Source organism: Schistocerca gregaria, chromosome X (assembly GCF_023897955.1).
Source record: "Schistocerca gregaria isolate iqSchGreg1 chromosome X, iqSchGreg1.2, whole genome shotgun sequence".
In the NCBI taxonomy this organism is placed as follows: Eukaryota; Metazoa; Arthropoda; class Insecta; order Orthoptera; family Acrididae; genus Schistocerca; species Schistocerca gregaria.
The window spans coordinates 297259476-297272892 of record NC_064931.1 but is presented as its reverse complement, the minus strand read 5'-3'; the positions used below and the strand labels follow the sequence as shown (position 1 = coordinate 297272892).

General features: G+C 43.0%; 1 protein-coding gene across 9 annotated transcripts in view; it reads left to right on the top strand.

Moving 5' to 3' along the window:
* LOC126297664 (F-BAR domain only protein 2) overlaps positions 1-13417 on the top strand; it is a 296630-nt gene that overhangs the window by 31244 nt on the left and 251969 nt on the right. For all 9 annotated transcript variants that reach the window (XM_049988748.1, XM_049988756.1, XM_049988754.1 and 6 more), the window contains exon 3: positions 12221-12437. In XM_049988748.1, the coding sequence (XP_049844705.1) occupies positions 12221-12437 (217 nt within the window). The remainder of the gene's footprint in view (positions 1-12220; positions 12438-13417) is intronic.

Here is a 13417-nt window from a genome sequence, read left to right as displayed (position 1 = left end):
TTATTCATTCATAAATATTCATGTTGTCCCCTTCAAAATAATCCACCTCAGATACAATACACTTGTGCAACGCTTCTTCCAATCCTCGAAGCACTTATTATGAGCACTTTTTGGTACAGCCTTGAGTGCTTCCAGCGTTGCAGTTTTTATTTCGTCAGTCATTGAAAATCTTTGTCCTTTCATAAGTCTCTTCAGTTTTGGGAACAGGAAAAAGGTCTCAGGGTGCCAAATCTGGTGAATGTGGTGGCTGAGGCATGATTTGGTTGTTTTTGGCCAAAAAGTCTCTCACAGGCAGCGATGAATGAGCAGGGGAATTGTTGTGATGCATAAGCTGCGAATTGTTTTTTCACAACTTCAGATGTTTTTGTGTATTGCTTCTCACAAGCGGTGCACAACGTCAAGGTAATACTTCTTATTGACCATATGACCTTGAGGCAAAAATTTATGATGCACTATGCCACGGTAATTGAAAAAAACAATGAGCAAAACTTTGACAGTTAATCGAACTCAGCTCTCCAGGATGCTTCCATTGGGGCGATTGAGTTTTGATTTCGATGTCATAACTGTAAACTCGTGTTCAGTCACTAGTTATGACCCATTTGAGCAAATCAGGATCATCCTTGACATCATTCAAGATTTCCTGAGCAATACTCATCATATGGTTCTTCGGATCAAAATTGAGAAATTTCGGAACAAACTTCGCTAACACAAGTCTCATGCCCAAAACATCCAAAAACATTGCATGACAGGAGCAGACCAATATACCAACATCCTCAGCAACTTCTTATGGTAATTAGATGATTTTCCAAAACAATTTTCTTCACAGCTTCGACGTTATCATCTGATCTTGATGTGCTGGGTCGTCCAGAATGAGGCTCATCATTGACATCTTCTCGACCATCGTGGAAGAGCTTGTACCACTTTTTAATGTTTTTTTACTTATAGCGGTCTCACCATATGCCACTGTCAACATTTCAAGTGTTTTCGCACTTTATTCCATTTTTCACACAAAATTTGATGCAAATTCTTTGCTCCATTTTTTATAATAATCAAAAATCGCTGAGCACACTGAAACATGTCTAACCTTTCTATCTGTCAAAACAAATGAAGTATGCTGCACACTTGAAACTGTGAACATATGCACCAATATAACAAAATAAAGATCAATAATCGAATGTACATTGCCCACTCAATTTGGCAAGTCACCTCACTTTTTGAACACCATTTGTAAATATGCAACGTAAAGCAACTTGTAATACTGATGGATAATACACTGTCAGAAAAAAAAAAAATCACAGTACCAAAAAGTAAATAATGTAGGATAATGAAACTTTAGGAATATGTTTGTCTAGGTACATACTTAAGTGATTAACATTGGAAGATCATAGGTTAATGTAAGCGTAAGATATTGGTACCAGATGTCAGTTTGTAGGATGGAATTCCATGCCTGTTGTGCTTGATCATACAATACAGGTATGATTAATGCTGTTTATGGATGACGCCGAGTTGTCATCTGATGTTGTTCAACATGTTGACACCCTGTAGACTATGTTGGGTTACAACAGCGATATCTGGGCGAGTCGTATTATGTGGGAAAACACCATGAAGAATGCTGTTTATTAAGGGCAGCACAACAGGCCAAATCACGAGACTGGCGTATAAATTTGTGGTCAGGATGCATGGGATAACCACGGAGTACTCTTGCTGTCATGTGAAATCACACCCCTGACCATAACTCCAGTTGTAGGTTCAGTGTGTCTAGCGCACAGACAGGTTGGTTGCAGGCTCTCAACTGGTCTCCTCCTAACCAGCACGTGGCCATGACTGGCACAGAGGTAGAACCAGATTTCATGAAAAAACCGACCTCCATCCTGTCCTCCAATGAGCTCTTGCTTGACACCATTGAAGTCGCAAATGACGATGGTTTGTGGTCTGTGGAATATGTGCTACAAAGCATCTTGCTCAGAGCTGTCCTTGATGTAACGGATTTGTAACAGTTTGTTGTGTCACTGTGGTACCAATAGGTGCTAAAATCGCTGCTGCAGATGCAGTACAATGCGCCAGAGCCGTACACCAAACAAATGGTTCTTCCGTCTTGGTAGTACCCGGTCATGCTGCAACCGTATATTTTTGAGACCACCGCTGCCAGCAGTAATGCACAGTGCCTCCATTCCTCCAAAGTCTTTCCGCAGTGTTGCAGAAAAGGCAGCCAGCTTCCCGTAACCCTATTATACGATCTTGTTCAAACTCGGTGAGGTGTTGATAATGGTGTCTTTGTCATCTTAAAGGCGCTCTTGACTAACATCAGTTCACCATCCCAATGTCAAAGGCGAATAATCCTCACGACTGTTACAGCATGTATTCAAAGCAAACCTGATTCACAGCATCATAGTGATGCTACTAGCGCCACTCTTATGCAACTGGTGCAAAATTTGAGTAGACTTCAACTTTCAGGTATAGAAACACTCCTACTAACTTTCATTGATGTTGAACATCTCCTTCTTGGTGCTGCGATTTTAGTGTATGTTGTACAAATTCAAAAGCGTTAGATCTGATGATCATATAGCTCTGTCAAAACTGGTCGTTCCATAAAATGCTTTTTTAGTAATCATGGCTTGTGAATCTATCTAATGGATATTACTGTCACCTGCTGAAACTATAACACTTTACCTGATCATTTCCCAACACTGTGTGCTTATCATGTATTCTGACAGAAGTGTGCTGGTCCTGAGAGGGCATGCATCTAGAGGGGTCTGTACATTGGTTCACACTGATGTGATCAGTGAATGTACTCCCCTTTGCACCCTAATGGAAGCAGTAGTGGTGCAATTAAAAATGACCTTTTCGACCACCATTTGCAATGTTTACTCACCTCTCAGTAGGCCACTTACTTTGTTTGACCACCTTGATCCAACAACTTTCTTTTCAACAACCCCCCCCCCCCCCCCCCCCCCGGCCCACTGTTACTCCTTGGGCATTTCAATGATCACTACCCCTTCTGGGGGAGTATCAATTCATTTTGTAGAGGCAACACAGGGATTTCACTGCTGATGCCTGAGCTGTTAACTCACCACGTATGCCAAGGAGTAGATGCCTATCTTCCTGGGGCATCAGGAATCCTGGCAACGGCCATCATGCCAGGTGGCCTTTGCTGTCGCTGGTTGGTGTCCGTGGGTACAGCCCCTGATCAGAGTGGGTGGCGTCAGGGCAGATGACCGACAATGAAGTGGACTAAGTCATCTCTTGCTGGTGACTGTACAGCGACAGCAGTCTCTAAGAAGGGCAAGATCGAGTACAGTGCTGACAGATATGACCCTAAATCATTTCCCTCCCTGACTGCACCATGGGAGGACCATAGGGCTACAGGAAGAGAACCATATTCACCTCGGTATTTAGTATGTAACAGAATACTTGGGGGCTCCTTTGTATCTATGAAGCCTCAATTTTTGTTGAACATCTTGAGGATAAGTTTGGGGAAGTGACAGTGCTGTCAAAGATGGGAAGCGGTGTAGTCTTGATTCAGACAGCATCCCCAGCGCAACCCCAGGCGTTACTCGCTTGTGACCAGCTGGGTGGTATTCGTGTTTTCGTCACTCCCCATAAAGGCCTCAACATGGTCCAGAGGATTATTTTCCATCGAGACCTCCTCTTGCAGTCTGACAATCTAGAACGGCGGCGTGTTCATTTCATCTGGTGCTTTTACAGGGGACCCAAAGACCATAGGAGTGCTACCGGTGCCTTCATCTCGGCCTTTGAGGGTGATCCATTGTCTGAAAAGGAAAAGATGATGGTTTCCCACTGTGACGTTAAACCATACATCTCTCCCCCTGTGCAGTGCTTTAAATGCTGGAAATTCAGGCACGTCTTCCTGCTGCACTTCCAACGCCACATGTTGAGACTGCAGATGTCCTCTGCATCCATATACTCCATATGCCTCCTCCCACTTGTATCAGCTGTTGAGAGCAGCACTTCCCCTGCTTGCCAGACTGTTCAGTACTCCAAAAGGAGCAGAAAATCATGAAGTACAAGACGTTGGACCAGTTGAGTTACCAAGAGGCTAAACATAAATTTGAACAATTACACCCCGTTCGATTGACGTCCACATATGCTGCAGCTACATTACGAGCGCCATCACAAGTACCCTTCCCCCAGCCAGAGAAGCAACAGCTTCCCCCTGGCTCCTTTCATGTGGAATGTGTGCCTCCTGGGGCCCTCTGTCCCAAGGTCTCCACTAATGCCACAGTGGACACTCGCCAATGGCTAAAGGAGCAAAAAGCTGCTGGATGAACAGTTTCATGGTCTTCCTCCTTGCCTGAAGCTACTTCAGAGAAGTCCTCCCAGCAAGCCCCTAAAGGGAAGCAAGATGGCGAACAAACACAGAAGTCTGCTAAGAAAAGTTCTCTGGTGGCCCCATCACCACCAATCCCTACCATTTCTGCACCTGGAACTGCACCTACAGATGAGGTGGAGATCTCAGCATCCCCAGAGGACCTGGATCTCACTGATGCCTCATCCACAGTAGGAATGGATACAAAACTTAATCAGTGGCAGCAGGTGATCCTGAGGCATAACCTGTCTCCTTGCATGCTTCATGCCTTCCCAGTCTCACAATAACGTTGTCCTCCAGTGGAATTGCGGCAGTTTTTACACTACCTGGCTGAGCTATCGCAACTGTTTAGCTTTACTCCTGCTTTCTGCATTGCCCTCCAGGAAACCTGCTTCCCGCAGTGCGGACCCCTTCCCTCTGCAGCTATCAGGGATATTACAGGAACCGTAGTGACTATAATAGTGTGTCAAGTGGAGTTTGTGTCTGTCCTGAACTCAGTATGCAATGAACCTGCGCCCCTTCAAACCCCCTCTTGATGCTGTGGCTGTCAGGATAGGGACGACACACGAAATAACTGTCTGCAATGTATATCTTCCTCCAGATGATGCAGTACCCTTGAACCCATTGGCTGCACTGATTCATCAACACCGTAAACCTTTCCTTCTGATGGGAGATTTAACACCCATAACCCCTTGTGCGGTGGCACTGTGCTTACTGGCCGGGGTAGAGATGTCGAAACTTTCCTGTCTCAACTTGACCTCTGCCTCTGAAATACTGGCGCCTCCACACATTTCAGTGTGACTCGTGGCACTTACTCGGCCGTTTATGTATCCCTCTGCAGCCCAGGACTTCTCCCATCTGTCCACTGGAGAGCCCACGATGACTCGGGTGGTGGTGACCACTTTGCCATCTTCCTGCCACTCCCCCAGTGCCATCCCCCCCTGGACGTCTACCAAGATGGGCTCTAAATTCTTGCACAAACGAAAAAATGGCTGACATCGAAATAAGTGTCCAAGCACCTGATATCACTCAACAGAGGAAAGTCCACTGGACATGATGGGATACCAATTCGATTCTACACAGAGTACACGAAAGAACTTGCCTCCCTTCCAACAGCCGTGTACCGCAAGTCTCTAGAGGAATGGAAGGTTCCAAATGATTGGAAAAGAGCACAGGTAGTCCCAGTTTTCAAGAAGGGTCGTCAAGCAGATGTGCAAAACTATAGGCCTATATCTCTGACGTCAATCTGTTGTAGAATTTTTTGCTCGCGTATCATGTCATTTCTGGAAACCCGGAATCTACTCTGTAGGAATCAACATGGATTCCAGAAACAGTGATCGTGTGAGAACCAACTCGCTTTATTTGTTCATGAGACCCAGAAAATATTAGATACAGGCTCCCAGGTAGATGCTATTTTCCTTGACTTCCGGAAGGCGTTCGATACAGTTGCGCACTGTCGCCTGATAAACAAAGTAAGAGCCGACGGAATATCAGACCAGCTGTGTGGCTGGATTGAAAAGTTTTTAGCAAACAGAACACAGCATGTTGTTCTCAATGGAGAGACGTCTACAGACGTTAAAGTAACCTCTGGCGTACCACAGGGGAGTGTTATGGAACCATTGTGTTTCACAATATGACCTAGTAGATAGTGTCTGAAGTTCCATTCGGCTTTTTGCAGATGATGCTGTAGTATACAGAGAAGTTGCAGCATTAGAAAATTGCAGCGAAATGCAGGAAGATCTGCAGTGGATACGTACTTGGTGCAGGGAGTGGCAACTGACCCTTAACGTAGACAAATGTAACGTATTGCGAATACATAGTAAGAAGGATCCTTTATTGTATGATTATGTGAACCACCGTGACAAACACTGGTAGCAGTTACTTCTGTAAAATATCTGGGAGTATGTGTAAGGACCGATTTGAAGTGGAATGATCATATAAAATTAATTGTTGGTAAGGCGGGTGCCAGGTTGAGATTCATTGGGAGAGTCCTTAGAAAATGTAGTCCATCAACAAAGGAAGTGGCTTACAAAACACTCGTTCGACCTATACTTGAGTATTGCTCATGAGTGTGGGATCCGTACCAGGTCGGGTTGAGAGAGGAGATAGAGAAGATCCAAAGAAGAGCGGTGCATTTCGTCACAGGGTTACTTGGTAAGCATGATAGCATTACAGAAATGTTTTGCAGGCTTAAGTGGCAGACTCTGCAAGAGAGGCGCTCTGCATCGTAGTGTAGCTTGCTTTCCAGGTTTCAAAAGGGTGAATTTCTGGATGAGGTATTGAATATATTGCTTCCCCCTACTTGTACCTCCCGAGGAGATCACGAATTTAAAATTAGAGAGATTCGAGTGCGCTCGGAGGCTTTTCGGGAGTCACTCTTCTCATGAACCATATGCGAGTGGAACAGGAAAGGGAGGTAAAGACAGTGGCACGTAAAGTGCCCTCCGCCTCACACCGTTGGGCGGCTTGTGGAGTATAAAAGTAAATGTAGACGAAACCAGATGGACTGGGAAGCTTTCACCTCTGATGTCACCATTGAATCTCCTCAACATGGTATCATCAATGCGGTAGTTGAGCAGGTCACTAGAACAATCGTTTTTGCGGCGGAAAACACGATCCCTTGTTCTTTAGGGTGCCCCTGGCGAAAGTCAGTACCTTGGTGGTTGCCGGAAATTGCCGAGGCCATTAAAGAGCATTGGCGAGCTCTACAGTGACATAAGTGGCACCCTTCCCTAGAGCACCTAATAGCTTCTAAATGGCTCTGTGCCCATGTTTGCCAGCTTATAAAAAGATGGAAACAGGCGTATTGAGAGAGGTACGTCTCGACCATTGGGTACAAAATGTGAACTAAGTCTGGGTGAAGATCAGACGTGTTCGTGGGTATCAGACCCCAACAGGTGTTGCTGGCAATAACATCAGTGATGTGTTATCTACTGACGCAAATGCAATTGCCGAGTACTATGCTCGAACCTCTGCATCAGAGAATTACCCCAGCATTTCACACTCTCGTACAACGATTGGAAAGAAAAGCACTCTTGTTCACTGAACGTCACAGTGAACTCTATTATGCTCCATTTACAGAGTGGGAGCTCCTCAGCATCCTTGCACATTGCCCAAACACAGCTCCTGGGACAGATCGGATCCACAGTCAGATGATTAAACAGCTCTTGTCCGACTGCAAGTGACATCTCATCATCGTCAACTGGATCTGATGTGATGGTGTCTTTCCAATGTCAGGAGAGCACCATCATTCCAGTGCTCAAACCTGGTAAAAATCCACTTAATGTGGATAGCTATCGGCCCATCAGCCTCATAAACATTCTTTGTAAGCTGTTAGAACGTATCGTAAGTCTGCGGTTGTGTTGAGTCCTGGAGTCACGTGGCCTACTGGCTCCATGCCAGGGCAATTTCCGTCAGGGTCGCTCTACCATTGATAATCTTGTTTCCCTCGAGTCTGCCATTCAAACAGCCTTTTCCAGACACCAGCACCTGGTTGCCGTTTTTTTTATTTACGAAAAGCTTATGACACGACATGGCAACATTGTATCCTTGCCACGTTGTATGAGTGGGTCTCCGGGGCCTGCTCCTGATTTTTATCCAAAGTTTCCTATCGCTCCATACTTTCCATGTCCAAGTTGGTGCCTCCCCTAGTTCCCCCCATATCAAGGAGAATGGGGTCCCACAGGGATCTGTGTGGAGTGAATCTCTATTTTCAGTGGCCATTGACGGTCTAGCAGTGGCTGTCAGGTGATTGGTCTCAACTTCTTTGTAAGCAGATGACTTCTGGATTATGTACTGCTCCTTCAGTACTGGAGTTGCCGAGCGGCGCTTACAGAGAGCCTTCCCAAGACGCAGTCATGGGCTCTAGCCCACGGTTTGCAGTTTTCACACATGAAGTCGTGTGTCTTGCACTTCTGTCAGTGTCGTACCATTCATCCGTAACCAGACCTTTACCTTAATGACGATTCACTCACAGTAGTGGAGACATCAATTCTTAGGACTGGTTTTAGATGCTCGATTGATGTGGCTTCCTCATTATTGTCAGTAGAAGTGGAAGTGCTGGCAGCACCTCAATGCCCTTCTCTGCCTGAGAAACACCAACTGGGGTGCAGATCGCTCTACACTGCTGCAGCTCTACAGAGACCTTGTTCAATCCCAACTTGAATAGGGCAGTCTGGTTTATAGTTCGGCGGTGCCCTCAGCATTCTGTTTACTCGACCCAGTGCACCACTGGTGTTTGCCTGGCAACAGGAGGTTTTAGGAAAAGTCCGGTGACCAGCGTTCTGGTGGTGACTGGAGTCCCTCCATTGCAGGTTAGGCATGCTCAACTGCTTGCCAGTTATGTTGAATACATTCAAAGTTCTGAGCATTCAAATTACCATCTCCTTTTCCCATCCATGGCGGTTCATCCCCTGCATCGGAGGCCCAAGTCTGGGCTTAAGATTGCGGTTCGTGTCTGATCTCTTCTGTCTGCCTTTACCACCCCTACATGAGGTCCATTCACGTACACCTCCATGATGTACACCTAGGCTGAAGCTTCTCCTGGACCTTTCACGTGGTCGTAAGTACTCAGTTAACCCCACAGCACTCTGCTTTAACTTGCTCTCGATTCTTGACATGTACCGGGACCATGAAGTGGTTTACACTGATGGCTTGATGGCTGATGGTCATGTTGTCTTCACTTATGTTCATGGAGGACATATTGAGCAGCACTCCTTGCCACATGGTTGCAGAGCTAGTGGCCATTTCTCGTGCTTATGAGCATCCGCTCATGCCCCGGCGAGTCGTTTCTTCTCCTTGAGGAGCCCACAAGCTATCGACCAGTGCAAACTCTCCATCCTTTGGTAGCGACCACCCAGGAGTCCATCTATGCCCTGAAGCGGTCCAGTTGTTCCGTGATGTTTGTGTTGACCCCAGGCCACGTCGGAATCCCAGAAATAAACTTGCCGACAGGGTGGCCAAATAGGCTACACATAAACTGCTTCTGTAGATCAGCATCCCTGTAACTGACCTGCAATCATTATTACATGATTATTATTCAGCTTTTGGGGCCAGAATGAGATAATCTCAGTATGCACAACAAACTGCATGACCTTAAGTAGACTACGAATGTGCGCAAGACCTCCATGCGGGCCTCTCATAGGGACTCCGTGGTTCTCTGCCAGCTCCGCTTAGGCCATACATGACTAACACATGCCTGCCTCCTCTGTCGCAAGGACCCAGCTCGGTGTCACTGTGGTTCACATATGACTGTCGTCCACATCTTGCTGCCTACACTCTTAAAATGTACACATACACACACACACACACACACACACACACACACACACACACTTTTTTTCTCTCTCTCTCTCTCTACCTATCCTTCTGCCTCCAGCCCCTCACCTCACATCTGTTTATTAATCCCAATCAAAGAGTTAATGTATGTATGATTTTACTGATGTAGCCAATATGATCATTGTAATTAAAGTCTGTAACATTTCACCTAATTGTTATCAACAAGTATGAAGTTTAAGCCATTTTAACATTTCACCTGATTGTAGAAACGAGTATGAATGTTTAGCTGTTTTAACTTGTCAGAATAGGATTTATATACCACCTGAAGTACACACACATATATTTGACACCTCAAAACAAACACTGTCAAATGCTTAAAACAATTATTCTGTAATAATGTTGTTCCGATGCATATTGTTTGCACTTTGTGATTATGTCTTCTCTTCTGCTATACGAACCTTGAACCCAGCTGATTCCAGACGCCATATTTGTTTACAAATGTGGCAGTATACATGTGATGTGTTACGACAGCAAAAGGAACCTGTGACCACTGAAGGTACTCTAGTTTACTTGTTTAATGTTTACCATTAGATATCAGTTTCATTTTTTGTCAAAAGTAATCCTAAACCATATTCTGAAATAGTGTCTTGTTTCTCCACTAGGCAGTGCCACAAGTTCCTCAAAAAGTCGTAACACAACACACACGCACAAATGTAATACTTATTTATGTAAATCCACCCGATGATGGAGGTTTAAACCTTCGAAAGGCGTCGTGGAAATAAATAAAACGGTGACTGGTTACGGTGGTGGTGGTGGTGGTGGTGGTGGTGGTGGTGGTGGTGGTGGTGGTTTCATTTAATGTCAGTAACAGTCACGGTAAAGCCTAACCTATAAATGTTCCCATTTAAAGATGAACAGTAGAATTAGTAGTATGGAGTCATTCAAAAGAAACTGCAGCAGTCATTCATTGAACAGTAGATAGGAAAACATTTAGTACTTGGGTAACACATACTTGACTGTTGTATGATAAGGTGTGTTTTGTTCTGCATATTCAGTTCCAGAGACAAACTGAAAAACTTGGCAGATGGATCCCAGATTCTCAATTCTAAGTTAAAAGGTCTCCTCATGACACACTCATTTCATTCCCTGCAGAAATTCCTAACAGTGATTTTAGGGGCTTTTACTGTATTCATATTTATATACATACAATGTTGGAAACATTTCGCCAATCGAAGTTGGTGAGCTGTTTTAGGCACTTCAGTCTGGAACCACGCGACCGCTACGGTCGCAGGATCGAATCCTGCCTCGGGCATGGATGTATGTGATGTCCTTATGTTAGTTAGGTTTAAGTATTAAATGAAACAAGTTTATTGTTACCAGTCACTGTTTTATTTATTTCCATGATGCATTTCAAAGGTTTAAACCTCCATCATCGGGTGGATTTACATTATTTAGTATGACGCGCGTGTGTGTGTGTGTGTGTGTGTGTGTGTGTGTGTGTGTGTGTGTGTGTGTGTGTGTGTGTGTGTGTGTGTTTTACGATTTTTGGAGGAACTTGTCGCACTGCCTAGTGGCGAAACATGACACTATTTCAGAACATGGTTTTGGATTTCTTCTGACAAAAAATTAAACTTATATCTAATGGTAAACATAAAATAAGTAAAATAGGGTACTTTCAGTGGTCACAGGTTCCTATTTGCTGTCGTAACACGTCAGATGTATACTGTCACATTTGTAAACAAATATGGCATCTGGAATCTTCTGAGTGTAAGGTTCGTGTAGCAGAAGAGAAGACATAATCGCAAAGTACATAGAATATACATCGTAACAACATTATTACAGAATAATTATTTAAAGGATTTGGAGGTGGTTGTTTTGAGGTGTTGAATATATGTGTGTGTGTGTACTTCAGGTGGCATATAAATATGATTTTGACAAGTTAAAACAGCATAACATTTGTACTCGTTTATACAATCAGGTGTAATGTTAAAATGGCTTAAATTTCATACTTGTTAATAACACTCAGGTGAAATGTTACAGACGTTAAGTTCAATAATCATATTGGCTACAGCAGTAAAATTATACATAGGTGACAATATAAAATAAAACGGTGACTGGTAACAGTAAACTTGTTGTTTCATTTAATGTCAATAACAGTCATGGTAAAGTGTAACTTAAAATGTTTGCATTTGTAGGTTTAAGTATTTCTAAGTTCTAGGGGACTGATGACCTCCGATGTTAAGTCCCATAGTGCTCAGAGCCATTTGAACCATTTGGAAACATTTCATTGTATTTTTGTTTATAATCAACATTGTATGGATATATATTTAGTGACTAATTATGTTACTGGGTGGCTTTAATTCAGATAGTTACACAGAACCTAACAAAATAAATAAATAAGCCAAGCACTTCATAACAATAGGTTTATAATATTCATAGACAGTGTAGAAACTTTCATAAATGAAGACAGTGTACTACTGATTTATATTCACACATGTTGGTAGAGAAGGATCTTTTTAAAGTTTAGTACCAAACTTGGTTAGTAATTATTTGAATATATAAACATAGAAGTATGTGCAGAGAGGAGGAGAAAATATAAGTTCATTTTTGTTACAGATCTAACATTGAAGAAAATAATTCAAAGTTATTGGCTAAGTTAGCTAAGCAAACAAGTTCTGGCAGTGTGCAAGGGACATTTGCTCCAGTTTGGCAAGTTCTCCGCTCTTCAGCAGAGAAACTGTCAAATTTACACATGCAGATGGTACAGAAAGTTACTGAACTGGTGAAGGAAGTTAGCAAATATGCCGAAGAGCTTCATAAAAAACATAAATTGGTAACTACATAGTAATTAATAAATGTAACTGTGTGATTGCATACAGTTTACATCAAATTTTGGCATTATCTTGCTTAGTGATTGTAACCTCCCCTGTGGAAGTGTCTGAAACTGTAGCCTCTTTCATCGATTTCAGATGTGGTATTGTAACTGTATATTATTGTGTTTTGAGTCCAGTAACAAATTTTGAGCGTTAAAGTATTTTCTGTTCCATGACATTCTCTTGCAGTTACATTATCGTGATAGTATATTCTCTCTCTCTTTTTTCCAACAAAAAGTATAATCTCTCCTTATACTACAGTAAGTACCTCTAAGAATCGGAAGTTTTTTTGGTGATTGGTTTAGCGTGTGTATTCCACTGTTGAAAGCGAACAATTTTACTTATGTCTGTAGTCTATTTTGTAATCAAATTTTCTTTTACAAACATTAGTTTGTTCATATGCTTGACAGTATAGTCTGTGATTATGCAATTATTTTTTTAATAAATAACTAATTATGGTGATTTTGATAAATGTATCTTGGGTGGTAGTTTTACTTTGTTTTCATTTTGTCTTTTGCGATTGGTGTTATACTACGTATTAGACTCTTAATGAAGGGTAAGGAAGAGAACCCATAAATGATAAAGAGAGAGGTAGCAGGTTCATAATTCATATAATAAGAGAGCCACCTGTAAGTCAGAATATTGTTAGTTCACAGCATGGTAAGAACTGGAGTTACTATGATGATTCACATTGCTTAAAGCTTTTTTCCTGTCAAAAACTATCAAGCTCCATTGTACTCCTTCTTTCCAATTGAAAGAGTGATGTCCTTGTCTTTGATGAGTATGCTGGATCATTCTGTCCAGTTAGACACTGAGCAAAGATGAATGAATGTGGAAAGAAATATTACGGAGCCCTAACATAAAGATTGATAGCTGCTGCCATATGTTGTTCAAGAGAGAATCTCAAAGTTCTAATTATGACAGTGGAAAACTCAAGCTC